We start from the raw sequence: 23,127 nt of genomic DNA, 5'->3' as shown, positions 1-23,127 counted from the left end.
CGCGCACACACACACACACACACACACACACACACACACACACACACACACAGAGAGAGAGAGAGAGAGAGAGAGAGAGAGAGAGAGAGAGAGAGAGAGAGAGAGAGAGAGGGGGGGGGGGGGGGGGGGTACTTTGTAGTAGAGGTGGCAAAAAATAACGTAACTGATAGAAATAACTGGTTACTAAGAAGTAACGGTTACTGCAATAACCGTTCCTCTGATACAAGCAGTTATTTCAATAACTGTCTAGTGTCAACAGTGCCTCACACCATCTGTTGACCAAAGATCGTACTACGCTTTCCCGTCAACTCATCGGAGACCTGGTTACGAACGAAGGAGAGGGATAGACCATTTGGAACGCGTTCTATAGGCCATGGGAATAACTGTGAGACTGCGCACTATCTGTTGATAAGAACTGTGTATCATATTGTGTGCCTTCGTTACTTTTAGCACAAACAATTAAATAAAGTTAATGTCCGAGCGGTGGCTGATAGGAGCTGCAGTACAGGCATTAACAAGTACGGTCGTTCCCTTGAGCCACCGCCTTATATGTCAATTTAGCTTGAACGGGTAGTATAAAGAGAGTTGCCATAAGGTTTTCGAGTGACTATGGAAATAACTGTCAGAGATCGGTATATCCTCTGACAGTTATCGTTATTGGCTCACAGTTCTCGTCCTCTGGCAGTTATCGGGCTACCATTAAAGGTAACCTGGCAGTTGGTAACAGAATAACTGTGTGTCTGTGTTCCTGACACAGTGACTCCAGTCTTAGAGCCCGGGGATATTTCCAGAGACAATAGTTACTGAAGCGAACAAATATTTACATACTTCTTCGGAAAGAGCCGCTGGCCATCGCGAATGACAAACAACATGTCAGAAAGTATAGCATAATACAGTTGAATATAATAATTATTATCCTCATCATTTGTCAGGAGATTATCAAAATATGTAAATATATTACAGTAACTGCTAATATTTACAGAATTGATGCACTTTGAGAATAAAACACAGTTACACACTTTTAACAAATTTATCATACACACAATACCCGATCTTAACTGTTGCGACCAAGTGCTGTCAAAACTGAAATATAGCAGAATTTTTACCTAAACTGGTCTATCGGTCTCTGTTGTCTCTGTTACGATATTCATCTAAAGACTAGGAGGAGGGGGACAATGGAAGCGTCTGATTCCACCCGTCTGCTTTGACGCAAAGGTGTTGTGGTGTGCGAATGTCATTAGGGCATGGTGTTTATGAGGTGGTTTTTGTGTGGGGTGGGTGGGTGGGGGGCCTGGCCGATCTAGTTTGCAGTGCCGGAATTTGCTGGTGGTAATTAATTTTTTTATTCTAGATGTGATGTTTTGTGTATTTATGGAGTATTGAATGTGATTTAATTTATGTTTGATTTGCGGATTTTTGGGATTGTGGTTTTATTTTTCGCAGTTGTAGGTGTTGGTTTTTTGGCATCCGTAGTTGTGGTTCATGGTGTGGGTTCCTGTAGCCACGGCCTAGTTCATGAACCACGGGCAACGTATGAGTGGCCAAGTAAGTGGTCCCGACAGTCGGGATACCAGTTACTTTGGAATAAGGCTGGGCATCTCGGACATATTTTGGACAGGTCAGGAAAACTGCTGGTGAATCCTGTGGATGCCTTGGGCAGATGGAGGGAATATTTTGAAGAGTTGCTCAATGTAGGTGAAAATAAGATCAGTAATGTTTCAGATTTCGAGGTAGAATGGGATAGGAATGATGATGGAAATAGGATCACATTTGAGGAAGTGGAGAAAATGGTCAATAGATTGCAGTGCAATAAAGCAGCTGGGGTGGATGAAATTAAGTCGGAACTCATCAAATACAGTGGAATGTCAGGTCTTAAATGGCTACACAGGATAATTGAAATAGCCTGGGAGTCGGGACAGGTTCCATCAGACTGGACAAAATCAGTAATCACAACAATCTTTAAACATGGAAACAGAAAATATTGTAACAACTACAGAGGTATCTCTTTAATCAGCGTTGTGGGTAAAATCTTCTCAGGTATTGTTGAAAGGAAAGTGCGAGTATTAGTTGAGGACCAATTGGATGAAAATCAGTGTGAGTTTAGGCCTCTTAGAGGTTGTCAGGACCAGATCTTTAGCTTACGGCAAATAATGGAGAAGTGTTATGAGTGGAACAGGGAATTGTATCTATGCTTTATAGATCTAGAAAAGGCATATGACCAGGTTCCTAGGAGGAAGTTATTGTCTGTTCTACGAGATTATGGAATAGGAGGCAAACTTTTGCAAGCAATTAAAGGTCTTTACATGGATAGTCAGGCAGCAGTTTGAGTTGACGGTAAATTGAGTTCATGGTTCAGAGTAGTTTCAGGGGTAAGACAAGGCTGCAACCTGTCTCCACTGTTGTTCATATTATTTATGGATCATATGTTGAAAACAATAGACTGGCTGGGTGAGATTAAGATATGTAAACACAAAATAAGCAGTCGTGCATATGCGGATGACTTAGTTGTGATGGCAGATTCAATTGAAAGTATGCAAAGTAATATTTCAGAGCTAGATCAGAAATGTAAGGACAATGGTATGAAGATTAGCATCTCCAAAACGAAAGTAATGTCAGTGGGAAAGAAATATAAACGGATTGAGTGCCAAATAGGAGGAACAAAGTTAGAACAGGTGGACGGTTTCAAGTACTTAGGATGCATATTCTCACAGGATGGCAACATAGTGAAACAACTGGAAGCGAGGTGTAGCAAAGCTAATGCAGTGAGCACTCAGCTACGATCTGCTCTCTCCTGCAAGAAGGAAGTCAGCACCAAGACTAACTTATCTGTGCACCGTTCAATCTTTCGACCAACTTTGTTGTATGGGAGCGAAAGCTGGGTGGATTCAGGTTACCTTATCAACAAGGTTGAGGTTACGGATATGAAAGTAGCTAGGATGATTGCAGGTACTAGTAGATGGGAACAATGGCAGGAGGGTGCCCACAATGAGGAAATCAAAGAAAAACTGGGAATGAACTCTACAGATGTAGCAGTCAGGGCGAACAGGCTTAGATGGTGGGGTCATGTTACACGCATGGGAGAAGCAAGGTTACCCAAGAGACTCATGGGTTCAGCAGTAGAGGGTAGGAGGAGTCGGGGCAGACGAAGGAGAAGGTACCTGGATTCGGTTAAGAATGATTTTGAAGTAATAGGTTTGACATCAGAAGAGGCACCAATGTTAGCATAGGGGATCATGGAGGAATTTTATAAGGGGGCTATGCTCCAGACTGAACGCTGAAAGGCATAATCAGTCTTAAATGATGATGATGATGATGATGATGATGATGAGTTGTGGTGGACCTATATAGGTCACCAGAAATGACCGATTCCCATTTTACTAGTTGTAGGTGTTGATGTTTTGGTATCGTCATCTGAGGTTGACCTATGTAGGTCAAGGGAATGTCTGATTTCAATTTTTGTACTTTTAGTTGTGGGTATTGGTGTTTTGGTATGGTTACCTATGGTTGACCTATATTGTTCAAGGGAAGTGTCCGATTCCTGCAGATTGTTGTTGGTGTAGCAGAATGCTTTATTTATTTATTTATTTTTACTAGTTTGTCCTCACCCTGAAACCCCCCATTTCCCGCAGTTGTCCCATTGGTTTGACTGTATTCTTGGTGGAAGATGTTATGTTATGTTATGTGGTTTATTCATCTCATTACATACAATTTTCAAATCATTTGATTTGATGCACAGGAGACATGTCAAGGTTTACAAAAGAAACTTTTTTCACTTTTTTTAAGAGAAGCACAAAAGTTTACATTATATTTTACATTTCTAAGTTACAGCTACACGTGTACATAAAATAATACATGTAATTCAATCCCTGAGTTCAGATTGTGAAGCTGTCCTCGATGATTTCATCGACAGAATAACAACACTTTTCCACCAGAAGAGTAAAGAGCAATCTTTTCAGTGAACCAATCTCCATTTTAAATATATTACTGCCTTTTATTTTATTGAAAATTTTTAACCCCATATACTCCGGTGTTTGGGCATAAAGTTTTAAACGATGTGTTGGAAGTTTGAAGTTATCTCTGTGGCGAATGCTGTAGCTGTGGTCAAAACGGAAAGTGTCTAGTGTATGTTGATTTCTATATAGGAACACCACCATCTCATATATGTAAAGTGAGGGGATAGATCGTATTTTTAAATTTTTTAACAGTGGTCGACAGGATTCCCGTTTTTTTTTGCAACACACGTTTCTAATTACTTTCTTTTGTAATACTAGGAGCCTAGTGACATTTGCTGAATTTCCCCAGAAGATTATGCCGTAACGAATAACTGACTCAAAGTAGCAGTGATAAACTATCTTTCTAGTATCCATGTTTGTGCCACCTGACAAAATACACATTGCAAATGCTCAGTTGTTCAGTTTATTTACTAAGTAATCTATGTGTACCTTCCAATTTAAATTTTTGTCAAGATTTAGGCCTAAGAACTTCACGTGGTTTGCTTCTGTGATATCCCGATCATTGCAAGTTATCTTTATTTCACTCCTTTTTACTGATTTAGCTTCAAATTGCATCATTTTGGTTTTAGTTACATTTAGTTTTAGTCCATTTTGATAGAAACAAGCTTCTAGTTTTTCTAAAGTATTTTTGGCTTTTTCTGGAATATTTTCAGATACCTCATTTTCAATTAGAACTGATGTATCATCAGCAAATAAGACTGAATGAACATCAATAGCAAGTGGTAGGTCATTTACATAAAAAGAAACAGATAGGGACCCAATATCGAACCTTGTGGGACTCCTTGGGGAACTGTTTTCCGGTCTGATGAATAATTGGTTCCATTTGAAGTTAAAATCACTCTTTGTTTCCTACCTGACAGGTAAGAGCTAAACCATTTTAAAGCAGTGTCTCTGATTCCATACATCTGTAATTTGTGGAGGAGTAATGCATGGTTCACTGAATCAAAAGCTTTAGTCAAATCACAGAATATACCTGTGACCTTTCTACCTTTATCTAACGTGGAGCATAGTTTTTGATAAACTCATTTATAGCATTCACAGTGCTTTTACCCTGTTGGAATCCGAACTGGTTTTAAAAAATTATATCATTTACAGTAAGAAAGTTATTAATTTGTTTTGCTGCAATCTTTTCAAGCACTTTAGAGAAGACCAGCGAGAGAGAGCGAGAGAGAGAGAGAGAGAGAGAGAGAGAGAGAGAGAGAGCAGTAATTCCCCATATCTTCTGTCGATCCTTTCTTGAAAAGAGGTTTGATATCACCATATTTCAATACCTCTGGAAAGCATCCCTGTTCAAAAGATTGATTTATAATAGTTGACGGTGGTTGGGAAATAATATCGTACACATACTTGATTACAGATGTTATTTCATCCCACCCATGTGAGGTTTTGTTTTTTAGAGACAATATTTCCTTTTCCACATCCCTTTGGGTGATTTTTTCAAATTGTTTAAAAGATGTGTTCTGGCTGTTTTCCAAATTTGTGATGCCCTGATAGAATGTCATATCCACATCCGATCTTACTACATTTAGGAAGAATTCATTGAAACAACTTGACATCTTAACAGGGTTTACTATAATTTCATTTTCATGTTTAATTTTCAAAATCTCATGAATTTTTACTTTGGCTCCTAGTTTAGACTGAACAACTGACCACACTGCTTTTGTCTTATTTCTGTGTTCTCGTATGAATTTATTATTTGCCATTTTTTTAACTGCCACTACAACTTTCCTAAATACAGCTTTATACTGTTTGACATAAATAACAAAATCCGGATTTCTGTTTGATTTTAATTCATTGTGGAGCTCTCTCTTTCTGGCACTAGAGATTTTTATTCCTGTTGTAATCCATTTGAGTTTACCATTAACTTTCTTTTGCTTATATCTACGAGGAAATGATTCATTAAATACCTCTAAGAAACAATTTAAGAATTTGTCATAGTTTATCGAGCTTGAACTATTGTAGTCTACAGGCCAGCTTATTATACTTAATTTATTGCGGAATAAATCCATTTTACTTTTACTGAGATCCCTTTTTATATACACTTCTGGAGGCTTTAGGTTATTTGCTTTTGGGAGCTCAATAAACGGAGCTGAGTGATCTGAAATACCCAAGTCTAAGCAGTATTTGTGCTTATTTCCACTGTCAAATTTGTAGTTAGTAATAATATTATCAATGCAGGTCACTGATCTGCTGTTTTCCCTAGTGCCTTCAGAAAAATTTAGCTTGAAACCAGATTTCTGAATTAAGTCACAAAATTTTGAGGAATCATTGCTTTCAACTAAGACATTTAAGTTAATGTATTATTTATATGTATCTTCATGTTTGTTGTCATGTGTATGTAGTGACGTCATAGACACACTTAAAACAGCTACTTCCGGCATATTGATGACATCCTGGGTCAAAGCAGACAGGTGGAATCAGACACTTCTGTATCAAAAAGTCTTTCAAACACACTGTAAACCGTGCTTTATCTGAAACCAAGTTTTTAATGGTTGCTGACTTGCTCGCAGTTTATTGAAAATGTTCCTGAATACTGGACCCCTTTTGGACCAAGGTAAGTGATTTTAGACCTTTATGTAGATTGCGTTCCTATTCCTAGTACTGATATCATGTATTGAGCTATTGGTTGGAAATACTTGTAACAAATTTTATTAAGGAATAAATATACTAGGAAGCAGTGGTTAGAATACAAAGTTCCTTGAACAGGTTCCTACATGATGTTCCTGAATTTATAACACAAATGATTTTTATTACACGCTTTTACATGCGAAAAACTTTTGCTACGTTTGATGAGTTACCATAGAAAATGCTCCTTTATGAAATAAAAGAGTGAAAATATGTAAGCTTTTCTATATCTATGTCTCCTACATCTAACATCATTCTCACTGTAAATACAGACTTGTTTAGGTGCTTCATCAATTCTGTGGTATGCCCTTCCCAACTGAATTTATTATCGAGTTGTCGTCCCCTTTTCGATCTGCATGTCTTCATATGTGATAAACATGCTGTAGCTGGAGAAATCTAGCAGTTTCCAAATCTCACATAAAACTTGCATTAGTGTACTCACACTTCCCCCAACAGGACTATTTTTTACAGGCAGGAGTAAATGAATCTGTCACATTATGTATATTTTTTCTTGTATTACAAGGCTGTACACTTATTCTATTAAGTGAGCAGCACAAGAAATTAAGCTTCGAATTTAAACTACAGTATTCAGTTTAGATATTACTTCATACTTAAAAATGCACTTTGTTAACATTTTACTTAAACAGTACTGTGGCGAAGTGCCACGTACTTTCTGTTGCAGCTGCGAAGATAATATTTCTAATAGTGACCGATAACCTACAAACATATAATATGAAACACTAATAATCATTCTAACATCAACTAAAATGTACCCGGAGTTAATTAGCTAAGGTTATGACACGATTCATACAACATTCCTGCCATTTCACACTACTCGCAGTTATACTGATAACTAAACTGATGGATTCAACTAAGTCGTTATTCAACTGTAGCCCCGTCAGAGTATTCGGTATTCGCTAGCGAAAAATAACTTGACAGTTGTTAATAACTGTTAAAAATAACGGTTATCAAAGAATAACTGGAACTGTGATAACGGTTACTCCAGAATAACCGATTGGCCCACCTCTACTTTGTAGTGTCAGCTGTTGCCGACCCCAGAAACTGACAATGTTGAGATAAGTGCTACAAACTGGTCTATTATTTCAGCTTATGACTCTTTCTAGTAGAATTTAAATTCTCCAGGAACTGTCACTGTTGCTTCTTAACATAATACTCCTTGTGTTTGCTTTAAGACACTAATAGTGGACACTACAGCAACTAATTACCCTCGCCATATCCACAATAACAAGAAAATCAGTGTTAAATGTTACACACGCACCCCAAAGCACCTGCTATGGGCTCACATAGAAGAATGATGCTATTGGCTGGAGCATCACGTGCTATATTTCTCCTTACCACTGTGCACTACCCTATCTCACACCTTCTGATGTGCACACCACTTCAGCCACAGGGGCATACTAATTGAGAATATGTGCTGCCATTGAAGAGTTACCATAGTCACGCTGGGATGTGTCTTCTTACAATAAGATGAACTCATGGATCAGTCTGAAGTGGACAATACATAGTCCAATAAAATTGCTTATTTCTGAGGCTTGTAAAGAAATAAATGGCTACCAGCTGACAGATTGGCCAGGTGGCGATGGCCAATCTTTCTTTCTTTTTGGATGGGTGGTTGGGGAGCAGATTTAGGTTCAGGAAAGCAGAAAATTGAAAAGACAATAGGAATTTCTTTGCTAGTAGTTTTGTTCCAGCTGAGAGTGTAGTTCTATATCACTTTCGATTTTTCATGTTTGTCATTGTGAGGTTTTGGTTTCTGTTAGGATTTTCCTGTCGACTTTTGGGACAGAAAATAACATTTCTTCTCTACAGCCTGCAGCCTGTGGGCCATGCAGCCATCGGTTGGTGTTAGGCTGTTGATCTGTCATTCTTAGCAGGTGCCCTTCTGGTGATGCGGGAAGAAAACAAGACATTTCTGGCTGTGCTGGTCCTGTGGTTAACATTGGTATATTGAGTTTTGGAACTGAGAAAGCTGGTGTCATTTCCCCCAACTGGATGAAAGGCTTTGATATTTAGCTATAGCTGCAATTTCTGCTGTGAAATTAGTTTCTATGTTTACAAAGTTTGATGCCATTTTGTTAGGATAGGGTCTTCAACTTTTTCCAAGCATCTTTATATGAAACATCTTGATATGATAGGCGGTCAAGCATTTCATATTCCTGGATTTTCTTCTCCTCCTCAAACAACTTAACATGTCAGCGAATGAAGTGATAGTATACTGGGTAATTTACACATGTAATAGGTCGTCCACTAGGAATGTCTTGAAGTGATGCCCTTTCACACTTTACATAAGTAGGTTCATAGGTTCATTAGAACAGAACAGAACAGAACCAAGACATGCAGAAACAGTAATTTAGTTAGTTGGAATAATAACTCTGAATCGCAAAGGAAGCAGGTAAGAAAAAAGCTCACCTTTGAAGTGGGACAGACAATGGGTAAACTATCAGGAGGTCTTTGTCAAATACAGTGTTGCTATTAGGCAAGCGAAACAACCTTCCTGGAAGGTATGCTGTGAGAAAGTGGAAGATACAGCTGTCACAGCAAAACTTCATATCTTCACAAAAGTACCAATAAATCCAGGAGGCACACCAAGGAGAGAATGGTGGGTATATAAGGAAATCACATGAGATGCCAGATGTGCTCCTCAAGACTAATTTCCCTCAAGATGCTCTGTCAACAATACAGACCAAGGTACTAGAATAGGTAACCAATGGGAGAACTGGGAATCTGCCAGTGAATTGTTGACTTGAGAAAAAATCCAGTGGGTGGTGAGAACACTTCAACTATTCAAGTCACCAAGCCCTGATGGAATTCTTCCAGCTCTAAAGCAACAACCAAACGCAGGAGAGGAATAAATCAGACTCCTACGCAGACTATTTAGAGTCGGTCTAGCAGCAGGAGTCATTCTTAAGCCTGGAGGACAGTGACGGTTATTTTCGTTCTGAAGCCAGGGTGAATTGATCACACAATTCAGTCTGCCCTCCTTACTTTTAAATACAACAGAAAACTGGTCAATGTGTAAGTTATGGTTAACTGAGGTTCCTCTCAATAAAAGCCAACACACGTATCAAGCTGGTTTATCAAGGTGAAACAATATTTCACCAAGTTGTAGGGGTGATAGAAAAAGCTCTACACTCTCAGGAAATTGCTCTCTGCATCTTCCTGGATAATGAGGGGGCTTCAAATCCAAGGTTAGAGCTGTAGAACAGCCTGGCATTACGACCATTGTATGTAGTTGATTAAGACCATGCTGAGTAGATGAAAGGTACAAGCCACCACAATGGATGTGAAAATGGTGATCAACACCACCAGATGGTGTCCGCAAGGTGGGGTTTGTCCTCACTACTGTGAACTTAGGGTTAAACAAACTCATTAAGGAGTTAAATGCTAGAGGTTATTTTTCTGAGGAGATGTATATGACTTACTCATAGTAATGCTTCGCAAATTTGCAAGTACTGCTAGAAAAATGGCACAATATATAAAACTATTGTAGAAAACAGGATCTCAGTGTCACTCCCAGGAAAAATGTTGCAGTACTATTTATAAGGAAGCAAACTGGAAGCATACTCTTTGATAAAATACTACCAGTAGTGAAATGCCTAAGAGTAACTATGGATACAAAACTAACACAGACCTCTCACATAAGGAATATAAGCTTCACGGAAAAAGGTGCTCTCACGTGCACTTGAAGGACTTGTGGGAAAAACTGGGGCCCAAGCCCAGGAGCACGTACTGGATACATCACTGTAATAAGATTTATTAAATTTATGGGGCTACAGTATGGTGGAATAAAGTACAACAAAAGCTGGCTGCTAAGGAGCTTGAGAGCATGCAGATATTGGCTTTCTAGTCATAACATGAATTAGCAGCATACCCAGAGCAGGGATGGAGACCATTTTGCAAATGCCCCCATTACATCTTTGGGTTCCAGTGGAGACAAAGGTGGGCATCAACATAAAAACTGGAAACCTTTAGGATAGCCAGAATCCCACACTAATGTAACACACATGGTAAACATAAGGAATGTTCAGGAAAATGACAACTGACTTAAACAAATCTTTCAATGTATAAGGGGCAGTCAAATGAAAATGAACACCAGCCACAATGGGACCATGGAATGGCTCCATTCAAAAACAACCATCACACATATGACATTTATCCTACTGGGAGGTGAGATGAACAATTCCCATTTTGTGGAATGCAGTCAGCTGCTGACAGATCAACAACCGCACATTCTCGCACTTCCTTGTCTATCTGAAACTGATGGCCATGTAAGACTTTCTTCAGGTCACTAAAGATGTGAAAATCACATGGAAGATCCAGGCTCTTTGGACAATTTTGTAGTGTTTTCCAACCAAATTGCTGAAGCATAGTCTTCATCTGATTGGTAATGTGGGGGCAGGCATTATCGTGCAACAGGATGATTCCATCCGACAGCATATTAGGCATTTTGACTTTATGGTGCATCGCTGTTTCCTCAAAGTTTTTTCATGGCGCTACACATTGATTGTAGTTCCACACTCTAGGAACTTGAAGAGCAGAGGGCGCCAGTAGTCGAGGAAGGTCATCACGATATTGCTCAAACTTGTGTGCGCTCTTTGGATTTCTTTGGCGAGGGAGATGTGAGATGTTTCCCTGTTGGCTTTACCATTTTTCCTTGGGCTGTCAGAATGAAGTCTTACAGAATCATACTGTTGCACAGTAACGCCTGCCCCCATACTGCCAACTTGACAAAGGCTATGCTTCAGCAAGTTGGTTGGGAAACACTGCAACATCCTCTGTACAGCCTGGATCTTTCACTGTGTGATATTCAAGCCTTTGGCGACCTATAAAAAGACTTGCCTGGACATTAGTTTTGATCGGACAAGGAAGTGCAAGAGTGGGTGCAGTTGTGGACCCATCAGTGCCCAAATGAATTCTACGAAATGGGAATTTATCATCTCATCTCCAAGGGGATAAATGTCTTAGTGCATATGACAATTACTTTTCAATGGAATCACTCTATGGTCCAGGAGGCAGTAAGTAGAATACTGGAATAAAATTCAAAAACAAAAACATGCTAAGCTAATGACACTGAAATCATATTCTAAGAGAAGCTCTGTAATCTTAGGCTCGAACGTTAGGCTGATTAAACTGTTAACAGGTTTAATGACTAGCCATGGTAACTTCAGGAAATACAGAACCTGCACACACAGTGGGTGTGAAGAAACTCCTAAGTGCCGACTATGTGATGTGGGATATGAACCTGCACCACATTTAGTATCCCACTATTAAGCACTGAAGACCAAAAGACAGAAAATATTTGTGTCACTAATTCCTGAAAATATTGTGTCCAACAAAGACCTAGTAAAAGGTCTCCTACAACTATTCACAGGTACTGGCTGGCTTTGCAAGAATGACAGGGGGAGAGACCACACAACAAACTTTGTTTTGGCATGGGCAATAAGGAGTTAAAATCACTATTGTTCTGGCTCCATTATCAAATCACATTATTTATGGATGCAGAAAAACAGCACAATCTGGTCACTAACAAGCCTTTTTATTTCTATCATTATAATGTCATTTTTGTTTGTGAGACGGCATTCAAAAAGACAAAAATATAATTTTATTTGGCATTATCTGTACCACTTCAGGAAGGGGGGGCTTACCTTCATAGTCTCGGATGTTACTGGATACAGCACATGTTAAAATTTGGGAGTAAGTTAGAAACACATTTTTTTGTTTACTCCAAAAAAAATTCCTGCCCCGACATACAATCCTCCAAAGATGACACAGGAACACCATTTTGAAGATGCAAATTTCGGATTTTTTTTTTTTTTTAATGATGTATCTCTGTAACAGTTCTAGATATTTTGTTAGAGTTTTTTTATTTTGAAAGAAGACTGCTTTATGATTACAATGGTATCCTCCGTTTGGACATATCCGTCAAAGTTCTTTTACTGTTGCCTTTTGATTTTTTTTATAGTTTAAAGAAAAATTTTTTTTTCAAAAATGCCAACCCAGAGAAGTTGGATTTTTTTCTGTTGATTAGTACCATGTAGTACTATATTCTCTGTAAAGGAGACCTTACACTTTGAAGTTGGACATGCTTTATTTTTAATATATATTTTTTTTTGTCTTCACTGAAGTTATTTCTTATTAATTTCTTTGTTACAATGTTTATTTCTATTGTCTTTGTTGCAGTTACTTCTTGTCACTTTCTTTGTTGCAGTTATTTCTTTACACTTTCATTGTTGCAGATATTTCTTACACTTTGTTGTAGTTTCTTGTCAATTTTATGTTGTGGTTGTTCATTGCAGGTTTCTGTATTGTAGTTGTTCAGTGCTAATTTGTTTACTGAAGAGGTTTCTGAGACCATCCAGTGAGTTCTGTGTTTTCATGAGGAATTTGCCAGTTAACACAGTTGCAGAGAGTTTTGTGGAAAAGACTATTTGAAATGTCTTCTGACTGGGGCCACAGGAAAGTGATGAGTGCTGACTATTTGCATATCCATAAAAGAGTGATACATAAGGCAAAAGACTTTCTTCAGGTTGGGAATACATATTCTCATTTGAAGACTGTTTCAAACTGAAGATGTTCCCAAGGATGATTTTTGTGTTCTAAATGTTTTGACAGAACATCAACAATGATAGTACAGTATCTGAACAAGGTGAAGCTTCCCATGGTGCAGATGATGCAGATTTTGCATCAATAGAGGAAGAATTAAATACCCTGAATCAGTCACCTATAGAGTTAGGTGTCAGTCTTGTTAAGAAACCGTGGTTAGTGAAGTTGAGTCATAAGCTCAATACACCAAGAACACACAGAGAAATTACTAAAGCTACGGATGAATACACAACAACAAAACTGACCACACTCTTCAAAGTAGAAATTCCATCTTCAGAAGAAAATGAACCAAAGCACTCTTGCACCTCTTGCCAGGAATTTTTCACAAATATCAATTCAGCTGTTGAATATTGTGCATCCTATAGTGAAAAGGTGCACTTTTTAACTATTATTCCAGAGACATTTTCAAAGAAAACAATTTTGAACCACATTCCATCAATATCAAAGTACATGGTAGACAAATCAAGAAATATGAGGTGTGTAAAAGGAGTCTTTGGAAGACCAGATCCCTATTACAGTCATCCTGTAGAAGCAGCTGAAGTTCAAACAGTGCAGTCATTTTATGTGGAAGATAAATGGGACTGTTCTCACCAAAGTGGCGAAAAAAAAAGACACTGTAACTGTAACAGTTGAAGATCAAAAAGTTGTGAAAATGAAGAGGTACACGGCTCGCAGTATTAAAGAAACTTTTGCAATTTATAAGAGCAACTATACAACTTCACGTAATGGAAGATCAAAATTTTATGCACTATGACCTAAGTCATAGCACCAAAACATATATGTTTGTGTGTGTACTGCACAAATTTTGAACTTTGTGTGGTAACTCTGAAGAACTTACTGGAGCATGTGACATACGACACCTTGGTTGGACGTGTGAAGTCACTAGTAGTCTGTGACGTAAAGCGAGAGACTTGTTTGTTTCAAGAATGTGGTGACTGCCCTGGAAGGGGAGGACTGTTTTTACAGACATGGCCTGGAAGACATAGCATATAACTCTGCATGAATTATGTATGTGACATGGGAGAAGAAGAATCTAATTGAGGAAACTGTTGCCTTTGACATTTCATTGATGAACTTGGTAAATGGTCTGTGAAAGCAGTAACACACTAGGATCTGAAGAAATTTCCAAGATTGACGTCCGCAATACTCTTCTGTGATAGAGACAAGGGGGAGATTGAGTTAATAATTAGATCACTGAAGACTAAGGACTCTCATGGTTATGATGGAGTGTCTAGCAGAATGTTAAAGTACTATGCTGCACATGTTAGCCCTGTATTTAGCCATATTTGTAATTTTTCCTTTGGAAATGGTCAGTTTCCTGAGCGATTAAAGTACTCAGTAGTAAAGCCGCTTTATAAAAACTTTTGCATGACATTTACTTAAACTCAGTAATCAATTCAAACATTTAATAGTCAATGACGTTTTTAGCTTGAGAGTAGAGCAACCTAAAAAGTTTCTCACATTTTGTACAGACTAGTATTGCCCACTCTGATTTTACATTCCTTAAGTACAATGACCAACTAACGTACCATGAAATTCTTATAGCATTTAGGCTGAGGGTTTTGGAGAAAATAACTTCTACATAACTAACAAATTTCAGACCCTTTCATGTTAATGTATAAATATTTTGTCAGTTTAAGAATTACAAGCATTAGTGTCACAGCTGAAAGTTAGCAATCCTTCCACTTTATCATTTCTCATGATATTCAACATCCTGTGACAATTCATATTTTCAAAATTAATTTTTAAATTTGCAAAAAGTTACAAATCGCTCAGAAATATGTATGTCTTCATCGTGTCTCATAGTATTAGGAACAAAATAGTGATTGAAAATAAATTCAGGTCTCTACCACTTTTGATTTCTTTACTACAATTTTTCAGTTTTCCCTTTTGCTACGGCATTTTCACCAATACTCTCATTTAGAGGGGTCTGTAGTATTTTAACAAAACATCAGAATATCAAAATAGAGTAGTTTTGGAGGGATGTCGGTGGAACTCCAGCAAACTCTGAAATAGTGATGCGACAAGTTAACTCTTGATCTGTATGATTTGAGATGAAATCATCCTTGCATCTATCAGTGTCAAAATTGAGTCTAACTGTGAAGTTATCAAAACGCATGTAACAGGTTCAGGTGAACTCAAATTACCTATCTGATATTCCTAACAGCCACATAAATCACCCGTGACAGTTTCAGAATCTTTCACAGAAAGTCTAAGCTTAGTAGCCAGGATCATGCAGTATTAGTTGGGGGTGATTTTAACCTACCAAGTATAGACTGGAACGTCTATGGCTTCATTAGAGATGGTACGGACAAGCAGTTTTGTGAAGTACCTTTGGACACATTTATCGAAAACTGTCTTGAGCAGTTTGACAGCCCACACACAATAGAAATATTTTAGACCTCGTAGCTTCAAACAGGCCTGGTCTTATTGGCGGTATCAGTATAGAGACAGGGATTAGTGGTCATGATATCATAGCGATTATGTCTACAAAATTAACCAAATCAATCAAGAAGATTAGACGAATAATTCTGCTAGAAAGAGCAGTTATCATCATTCCACTTAGACAAACAACTGACTTCGAGTAGTTCCCATACGATGGGGGAGTAGAGAAATCATGGGCAAACTTTAAACAGATTGTAAATCATGCCCTGGAGAAGGATGTGCCAAGTAAATGGATTAAGAACTGAATAGACCCACTACGATTTAATAACAAAATTCATAAATTGCTGAGGAAGCAGAGACTACTGAACTCTTGGTTCAACAAAAGAACAAGCAAATGACAAAAGGCTAAAACTAGTAGAAATTCATATGTCTGTAAGGGCAAGCATTCAACTACCACCGTTGTACCTTAGCAAAAGAGCTTGCCAACAGCCCCTAGAAAATTCTACCACCATGTAAAATTGCTTAACAGGTCAAAGGGTTACAAACATACCATCATTTGACTTTTGTATGCATTCTCGTATGAAGATAAGAGGCATCTCTGAGTTAGGCAGTCACCAGGTAGAGATGGAATCCCAATTTAGTTTTACAGACAGTACTCTATGGCATTGGCTCCTAATGAATCTCTTGCTGGGCACTTAATCCTAAGTGACTGGAGAAAGAGCAGGTGTCTTCTGTATATAAGGAAGGTAAAAGAATGGTTCCACAAAATTACTGATAAATGATCTGAACATCGGTTTGGTGCAGAATTTCTGGATATATTCTCAGCTTGGATATAAGTAAATTCCTTGAGACAGAGGAGCTTATATCCACAAATTAGCATGGACTTAGAAGCCATCTCTCATCCTAAACTCAAGATTGCCCTTCTCTCTCATGATACGAGGTGTGATTGGAAAGTTTTAAGAATGGATCTGTTACTGCTTATGGGTTTGGCAGACAGGTACACGGAGGGTGAAGAGTGAGTCATTGCCTTGTCCTTGAACACCGTCTGACAGGAAACTGTGTTTCCTTTATTCAGTTCATTGTGGCAGCTGGTTGAGTGCAGGTCTGTTAGGGCTTGTTGCTGGATTCTGTCTGCGTGAAAATGGACATAAAAACGGAGCAACAAGTTTGTGTGAAATTTTGATTCTAAAATCATGAAATCAGGTTTGAGACATACAAACTATTAAAAACAGCTTTTGGAGATAATTGTATGAGCCACTCAAATGTTTTTGTCTGTTTCAACAGTTCGTGACTTAATGCACTCTGATCATAGACTTACAATTAGGGAGATAGCTGATGAACTTAATTTAAGTTTCTATGCAGTTCAGTCAATTTTAACTGAAGATCTGAACCTGCATTGAGTGTCCGCAAAATTCATTCTAAAAGTGTTTTCAAGTGACCAGAGACAATACCGACTTTGAAGTGTGCCAAGAACTGATCAAGAGCTGATTAATTGGACTAAAAATGACCCAGATTTGTTAAACAGGGCAATTACAGGTGACGAATTGTGGTTATATGGATATGATCCTGAAACCAAAGTGCAGTCTTTGCAGTGGAAGACTCCAGGTTCACCAATCGAAAAAAGCACGGCAAAGTCGGTCAAAGGTGAAGACAACATTGGTAATTTTTTTCGATCCTATGAGCATTGTGCACTATGAATTTACCCCTGGAGGACAGACAATTAACCAGGAATACTACAAATATGTCCTTAAGCGTTTGCGCAAAAAGGTGCTGAAGAAAAGGCCTGCACTGTGGAAAGACAGGAATTGGGTGCTACAATATGACAATGCTCCAGCTCATCGTGCCTTCTCCATTGTTGAATTTTAGGCCAAATTCAAAATTCCTGTGCTTCCACAACCACAATATTCCCCTGATTTGACCCCTGTGGACTTCTACCTGCTTCCTAAACTGAAATTTCACTGAAAGAGAAGTGATTTGACTCGACCGAAGACATCCAGGTTCCAAAAGTGGAAACACTATTGGAGTCGGCTTGTTCAGTCAGAAGGGGACTATTTTGAAGGAGATGCATCACAGTTACATGTAAGTACCACAATTGTACAATTACAAGCCAATTCTTAAAACTTTCCAATCACACCTCATATCCTGCGAAGAGCAACAGGCACATCCCATAATCCTAGATTTCTGGAAAGCATTTGATCTGGGGCCCCACTGCAGACTGTTAACGAATGTATAAGTATACAGTACACTGTCCTCGACAGAGAGTGTTCATCAGATCAGGAGTAATGTCAGAAGTACCCTAGGAAACTCTAACAAGACCACTCTTATCCTCTATATACTAGATGATCTGACGGATAGGGTGAATGGCAATCTGTGAATGTTTGCTGATGACGCTGTGCTGTATGGAAAGGTTTCGTCACTGAGTGACTGTAGGATAATACAAAATGTCTTAAGACAAAATTTCTAGTTGGTGTGATGAATGGCAGTCCACTCTAAATGTAATAAGCTGTACAATCAAATAACATTTGACTACAGCATTAGTAGTATATTGCTTGACACAGACACATCGATTAAATATCTAAGTGTAATGTTGCAAAGTGACAGGAAAAGAGTGTGTAAGGATGGTATTAGGGAAGGCAAATGGTTGACTTCAGATTATTGGGAGAATTTTAGGAAAGTGCAGTTCATATGTAAAGGACACCACATATAGAACATAACTGCATTCCATTCTTGAACACAGTTCAAGTGTTTGGAATTCGCGGCCAGTCGGATCAAAAGAAGACACTGAAGCAATTTACAGATGGGCTGCAAGACATGTTACTGGTAGGTTTGAACAACACATGAGTATTATGGAGATGCTTTGTTAACTCAAGTGGAACTCCCTGGAGGGAAGATGATGATCTTTTCATGGAGGTCTATTGAGATAATTTAGAGAACCATCCTTAGAAGCTGACTGCAGAACAATTCTACTGCTGCCCATGTAAACTTTGTGTAAGGACCATGCAGACCAAGGCCATGCACCAAATGGTGTCTTGCAAACTATGCATGTAGATGTACCTACCCCACCCAACAAGGTGAGTAATCTTTTTTTTACTCCCACATTATGCACATTCAACCAGGACTTTCCTTACAAATCTCAAACTGCAGTATACAGATTACACTCATGAATCAAACTTATTACAAGGTCCATCATTTGGGATGTGTGAGAACAAAACGCATCAAATTAGCAAGGTTTAATGCGCTGCAAATCAGCAAAATTTTGGTATCCTAATAAGATGGGCCCACAGTAGGATGGAGGGTTCATATAAGCACAATCAATGTGGGGTCAATAAAGGGCCGCTGATTTCCTACAAGAAGTAGAGTTGTGGTCTCCTTTATTGCTCTAAGTTAGTTGCTGGTAGCCAGAGCACACTATTTCCTATTACAAGCTCCACAAATAAAGGTACAGTGTTGTCTGTTGACAAGAGTAAAAATCTAGAATAGGGCCAGTGGTGTACTTACATGTTACATGCACAAGTGTTGTCAGCATTTGCAATTTGATATGATGGGAACAAAGGAAGCTGTGCCTGCAGTCTGTGTTACACTGCCAACGAGAGAGCAGCAGGCAGACGACGAGTGTCAAAGTAATACATTCAGAAGAAAGAGTGAAACATTGCCGTAAACGAGGATTATAAATTTAAATGCTCCTTGTTTGAGTCACAGCTATTTAAACTGTGCTACTATCTTCAAATTAAGGGCAGTGTCACAAGCTATGATACATTTGAAAAAGCAGCGAAAATTTCTCTGCTCCCTATTGCTACACAATTGATCTGCATGAGCACTCTGTGTAAGTGGATCAGTGTTTTTTAATCAAATCTGGAAGGAAGTAGGTGGAGCAATGCTTTTAATTAAATGATGGGACAAAGGTAGGTGGATCAATGTTAATTAATATATCAAACATCTGACTATTATGAACAAACACTGATCCCCTTGCCTTCTCCCTCAATTTAATTAAGAAGCATTGATCCCTTAGTCAGTGTGCTCACGCAGATCGATTGTGTAGTGACTGTACCACGAAAAACGGCAAACAAGACAATGGTTTCAATTTCGGTACTAGATATATGTCATCTCTCTTCTCATCTCTCAATGGTTATGTAAAAGAATTATCCCACTGGCTACACAAAACTGACACGCTGCCAACCTATGAGAAGTGCACACTCCGCTGTAGAGTGAAAATTTCATTCTAGAAACATCCCCAAGGCTGTGGCTAAGCCATGTCTCCGCAATATCCTTTCTTCCAGGAGGGATAGTTCTGCAAGTTTAGCAGGAGAGCTTCTGTGAAGTTCAGAAGGTAGGAGACGAGGTACTGGCGGAATTAAAGCTGTGAGGACGGGGCGTGAGTCGTGCACGGGTAGCTCAGTTGGTAGAGCACTTGCCCACGAAAGGCAAAGGTCCCGAGTTCGAGTCTCGGTCCAGCACACAGTTTTAATCTGCAGGAAGTTTCATATCAGCACACACTCTGCTGTAGAGTGAAAATTTTATTCTTGAGAATGTGATCTTTGAGAAGATCTGGACACGAATGTTCCGCCTGAGCCAAGCTAAGTGCACCACATTTGTTTTATTAGGAAAAAATTGAAAATCAAGGGTAAGAGCCCAGGACTGAGCTTTCCTTACAGAACCTTGCAATCAATGCCCCTCACAATTCATGTTTTGCAAGGTGTAATAAACACTAAAGTTACCAACATAAAAATGAAGGGAGACAAGTGTCAGTTTCAGAAAAGCCGCTTATCACAATTAAGAAGGAAACAACACTCAACACAAATTCCACATTATCTTTTATATGAAGGGTACAACAGGAGGTGCCAACTGGACTTGAAGACATAAATATCACTGATTGTAATAAAACTTAAGTAGAAGTGGTTGTGCCATATAGACAGACAGATTGATAGTAGGTGGACCATGGAAGGCATAAAGAACAAACTGAAGCATTAACAGAAGGTAAGTAGATGGTATTAGAAAACATACCATAGCAACAAAGATGTTTATTGCTGGACACCACAAAACATGGAAAAGTCTGAAAGATTACTTGTAATGAATGTCATGTGCCTGATTGTGACAACGATAATTTTTTCATTTTGTAAATCAATGTCAGGTCACTTTTTGTTGCACAACGGAACAAAAAATCACCCTTACTTATTACTGGCTTATCATCAAAGCCTCTGATGGCTGTCCCAGTATTAGGGAGTATCTGTGAAAATTACATAATGTAAAACTGAAATATAGTTTCCGATATGGCAACTCTACAATATTTAGGCATCTATCCCACACATACATGGGAGAATTTATATAAATCTAAGTTATCCGCATCTTTAGCGGGGCCCATGGACTTGGCTAGGTTGAAAGGTGACATTTTGACCGAGCTGGCAACACCAATGAATCTGAATACAGAATCTTATTTGTGGTACATACTGTTCTGTAGCATGTCCCAAGACCTACATTAAGGTTAGAAGGTGAGAGTCTGGTTGCATTTTGCCAAACTGGTATTAAAGGCTTCAGTTAAAACTTGCTTTCAAGATACATCATTTGAGAGAGAAACATTCGCAACACTTAATTGAATGTAAAATTAGTACAAAACTCACAACATGAGCATATTAAACTTTGTGTACTTTTAGACTTTTACTAGGGGCAAATCAACTGAAAAAGGAATTAACATATTTAATACATCAAAATGACACACTTTGCCAGCAACAGATATTATAATATCAGAACTTTATACACAGTACACACACAACCTACCACTCATTCAGTGAAATTTTCTAAGTATTTCAGTGATCACAAATTCTGTATCACTCACAGAGCAAGGCCACAGAGTTCACGTAAATTTTAATTTTATCGCTCATATGTATGGATGACTTTCAGATTGACATTTCCTACACAATTTCAGGCACCAAACTATAAAGGATTAATGTAAAAATACTGGTGCGTAGATATACTGATGCGAAGTAGATGAAAATATTCTGCTTACTACATCTTTTTGAGAATTATATTCCTTACTTCATTAATACCACGAAATACTCACTTTGCGAGCTTTTTCTACTGCAGCTTCTGCTTCCCAACCGTAAAAATGAGTTCGTGAATGTGGATTCCCGTAATAACATGTCATATACGGCAGCATTGCATCTAGCACTCGCGGATCCTACAACAATAAAATGAATATTAATGTTTTTTTAAAACCTTTCTTAGCGACCCACACATGAATAAGATCTACTCACCATTGGTGTTGTAGCTTGTGCGTCCAGATAAAGAGGGCGTTTGGCAGGAGCAAGTTCTTCACAGAAAATCACAAAACGCTAGTTAGTACCTCAAAGGGCGACTCATGTATACACAAAGAAATGTGTTAAGTACAAATGCATTTGTATACACATTTTGTTTCACAATTTCTAAATGCAAGAGAGTAACGAAAACATACGTTTATCACTTTAGAATGACGTAATCCGAATGTTAAAAAAGCATACTCTAGAACAGTAACATAAAATGACGAACAACCTTTACCAATACAATAACAATTCAAACAAACAAATTGTATTTTGGCACATCTTAAGAATTGTGGTAAACAATTTGGCACTTGTGTGCTGGAGTGTTACAATATAATCACAAACAATCCACAATACCTTTCCTGCTTGCAGCTGTCAGAGTCCTACTACTTTGCAAAATTGAATTCCCGCATCGTACATCTTTAAGGAATGCTTGTCGTATATCACAGGAAAATACCGTTGACAGGGGTACGTTAGCTACATTTCGAAGTCCAATCATTTTATTCGTGATATGAAACGATCACAGAGTCATTATTCGCAAGAAATTTTGTATGTTTATGTTACTGACGCAATATTCTGATCTTGCGTACAACTCGCTCTCTCAACCGTGTCACGCAATAACCAAAATATTCGCAAAGATCCTACACTAGATGTGGCAAAAAATAACGTAACTGATAGAAATAACCGGCTACTGAGAAGTAACGGTTCTGCAATAACCGTTCCACTGATACAGGCAGTTATTTCAGTAACTGTCTGGTGTCAACAGTGCCTCGCGCCGTCTGTTGACCGAAGATCATTCTACGCTTTCCCGTCAACTCATCGGAAATCTGGCTACGAACGAAGGAGAGGGATAGCCCATTTGGAAGGCGTTCTATAGGCCATGGGAATAACTGAGAGACTGCGCGCTATCTGTTGATAAGAACTGTGTACTACAGTACTATATGTATAATTCCCCCCATGAACTACGGACCTTGCCGTTGGTGGGGAGGCTTGCGTGCTCCAGCGATACAGCTAGCTCTACCGTAGATGCAACCACAACGGAGGGGTATCTGTTGAGAGTAGAGGTGGGCCAAACGGTTATTCAGGAGTAACCGTTATCACAGTTCCAGTTATTCTTTGATAACCGTTATCGTTAACGGTTATTAATTGCCAAGTTATTTTTCGCTAGCGAATGCCCAATACTCCGCGAG

At 38.6% G+C, this 23,127-nt stretch overlaps 1 protein-coding gene across 1 annotated transcript in view; it reads right to left on the bottom strand.

The window, feature by feature from the left end:
• The window catches only part of LOC126483688 (cysteine desulfurase, mitochondrial-like), a 119,535-nt gene extending 96,932 nt beyond the window's left edge, over positions 1-22,603 (bottom strand). The window contains exons 1-3 of the mRNA XM_050106772.1: positions 22,295-22,603; positions 21,896-21,951; positions 21,703-21,819 (exon numbers count right to left, since the gene is read on the bottom strand). Coding sequence (XP_049962729.1) covers positions 21,703-21,819; positions 21,896-21,951; positions 22,295-22,436 — 315 coding nt within the window. The 5' untranslated portion in view covers positions 22,437-22,603. The remainder of the gene's footprint in view (positions 1-21,702; positions 21,820-21,895; positions 21,952-22,294) is intronic.
• Positions 22,604-23,127: the final 524 nt, after the last annotated feature.

Source organism: Schistocerca serialis, chromosome 6 (genome assembly GCF_023864345.2).
Source record: "Schistocerca serialis cubense isolate TAMUIC-IGC-003099 chromosome 6, iqSchSeri2.2, whole genome shotgun sequence".
NCBI classification, from domain to species: Eukaryota; Metazoa; Arthropoda; class Insecta; order Orthoptera; family Acrididae; genus Schistocerca; species Schistocerca serialis.
This window is presented reverse-complemented; position numbering and strand designations above follow the sequence as displayed.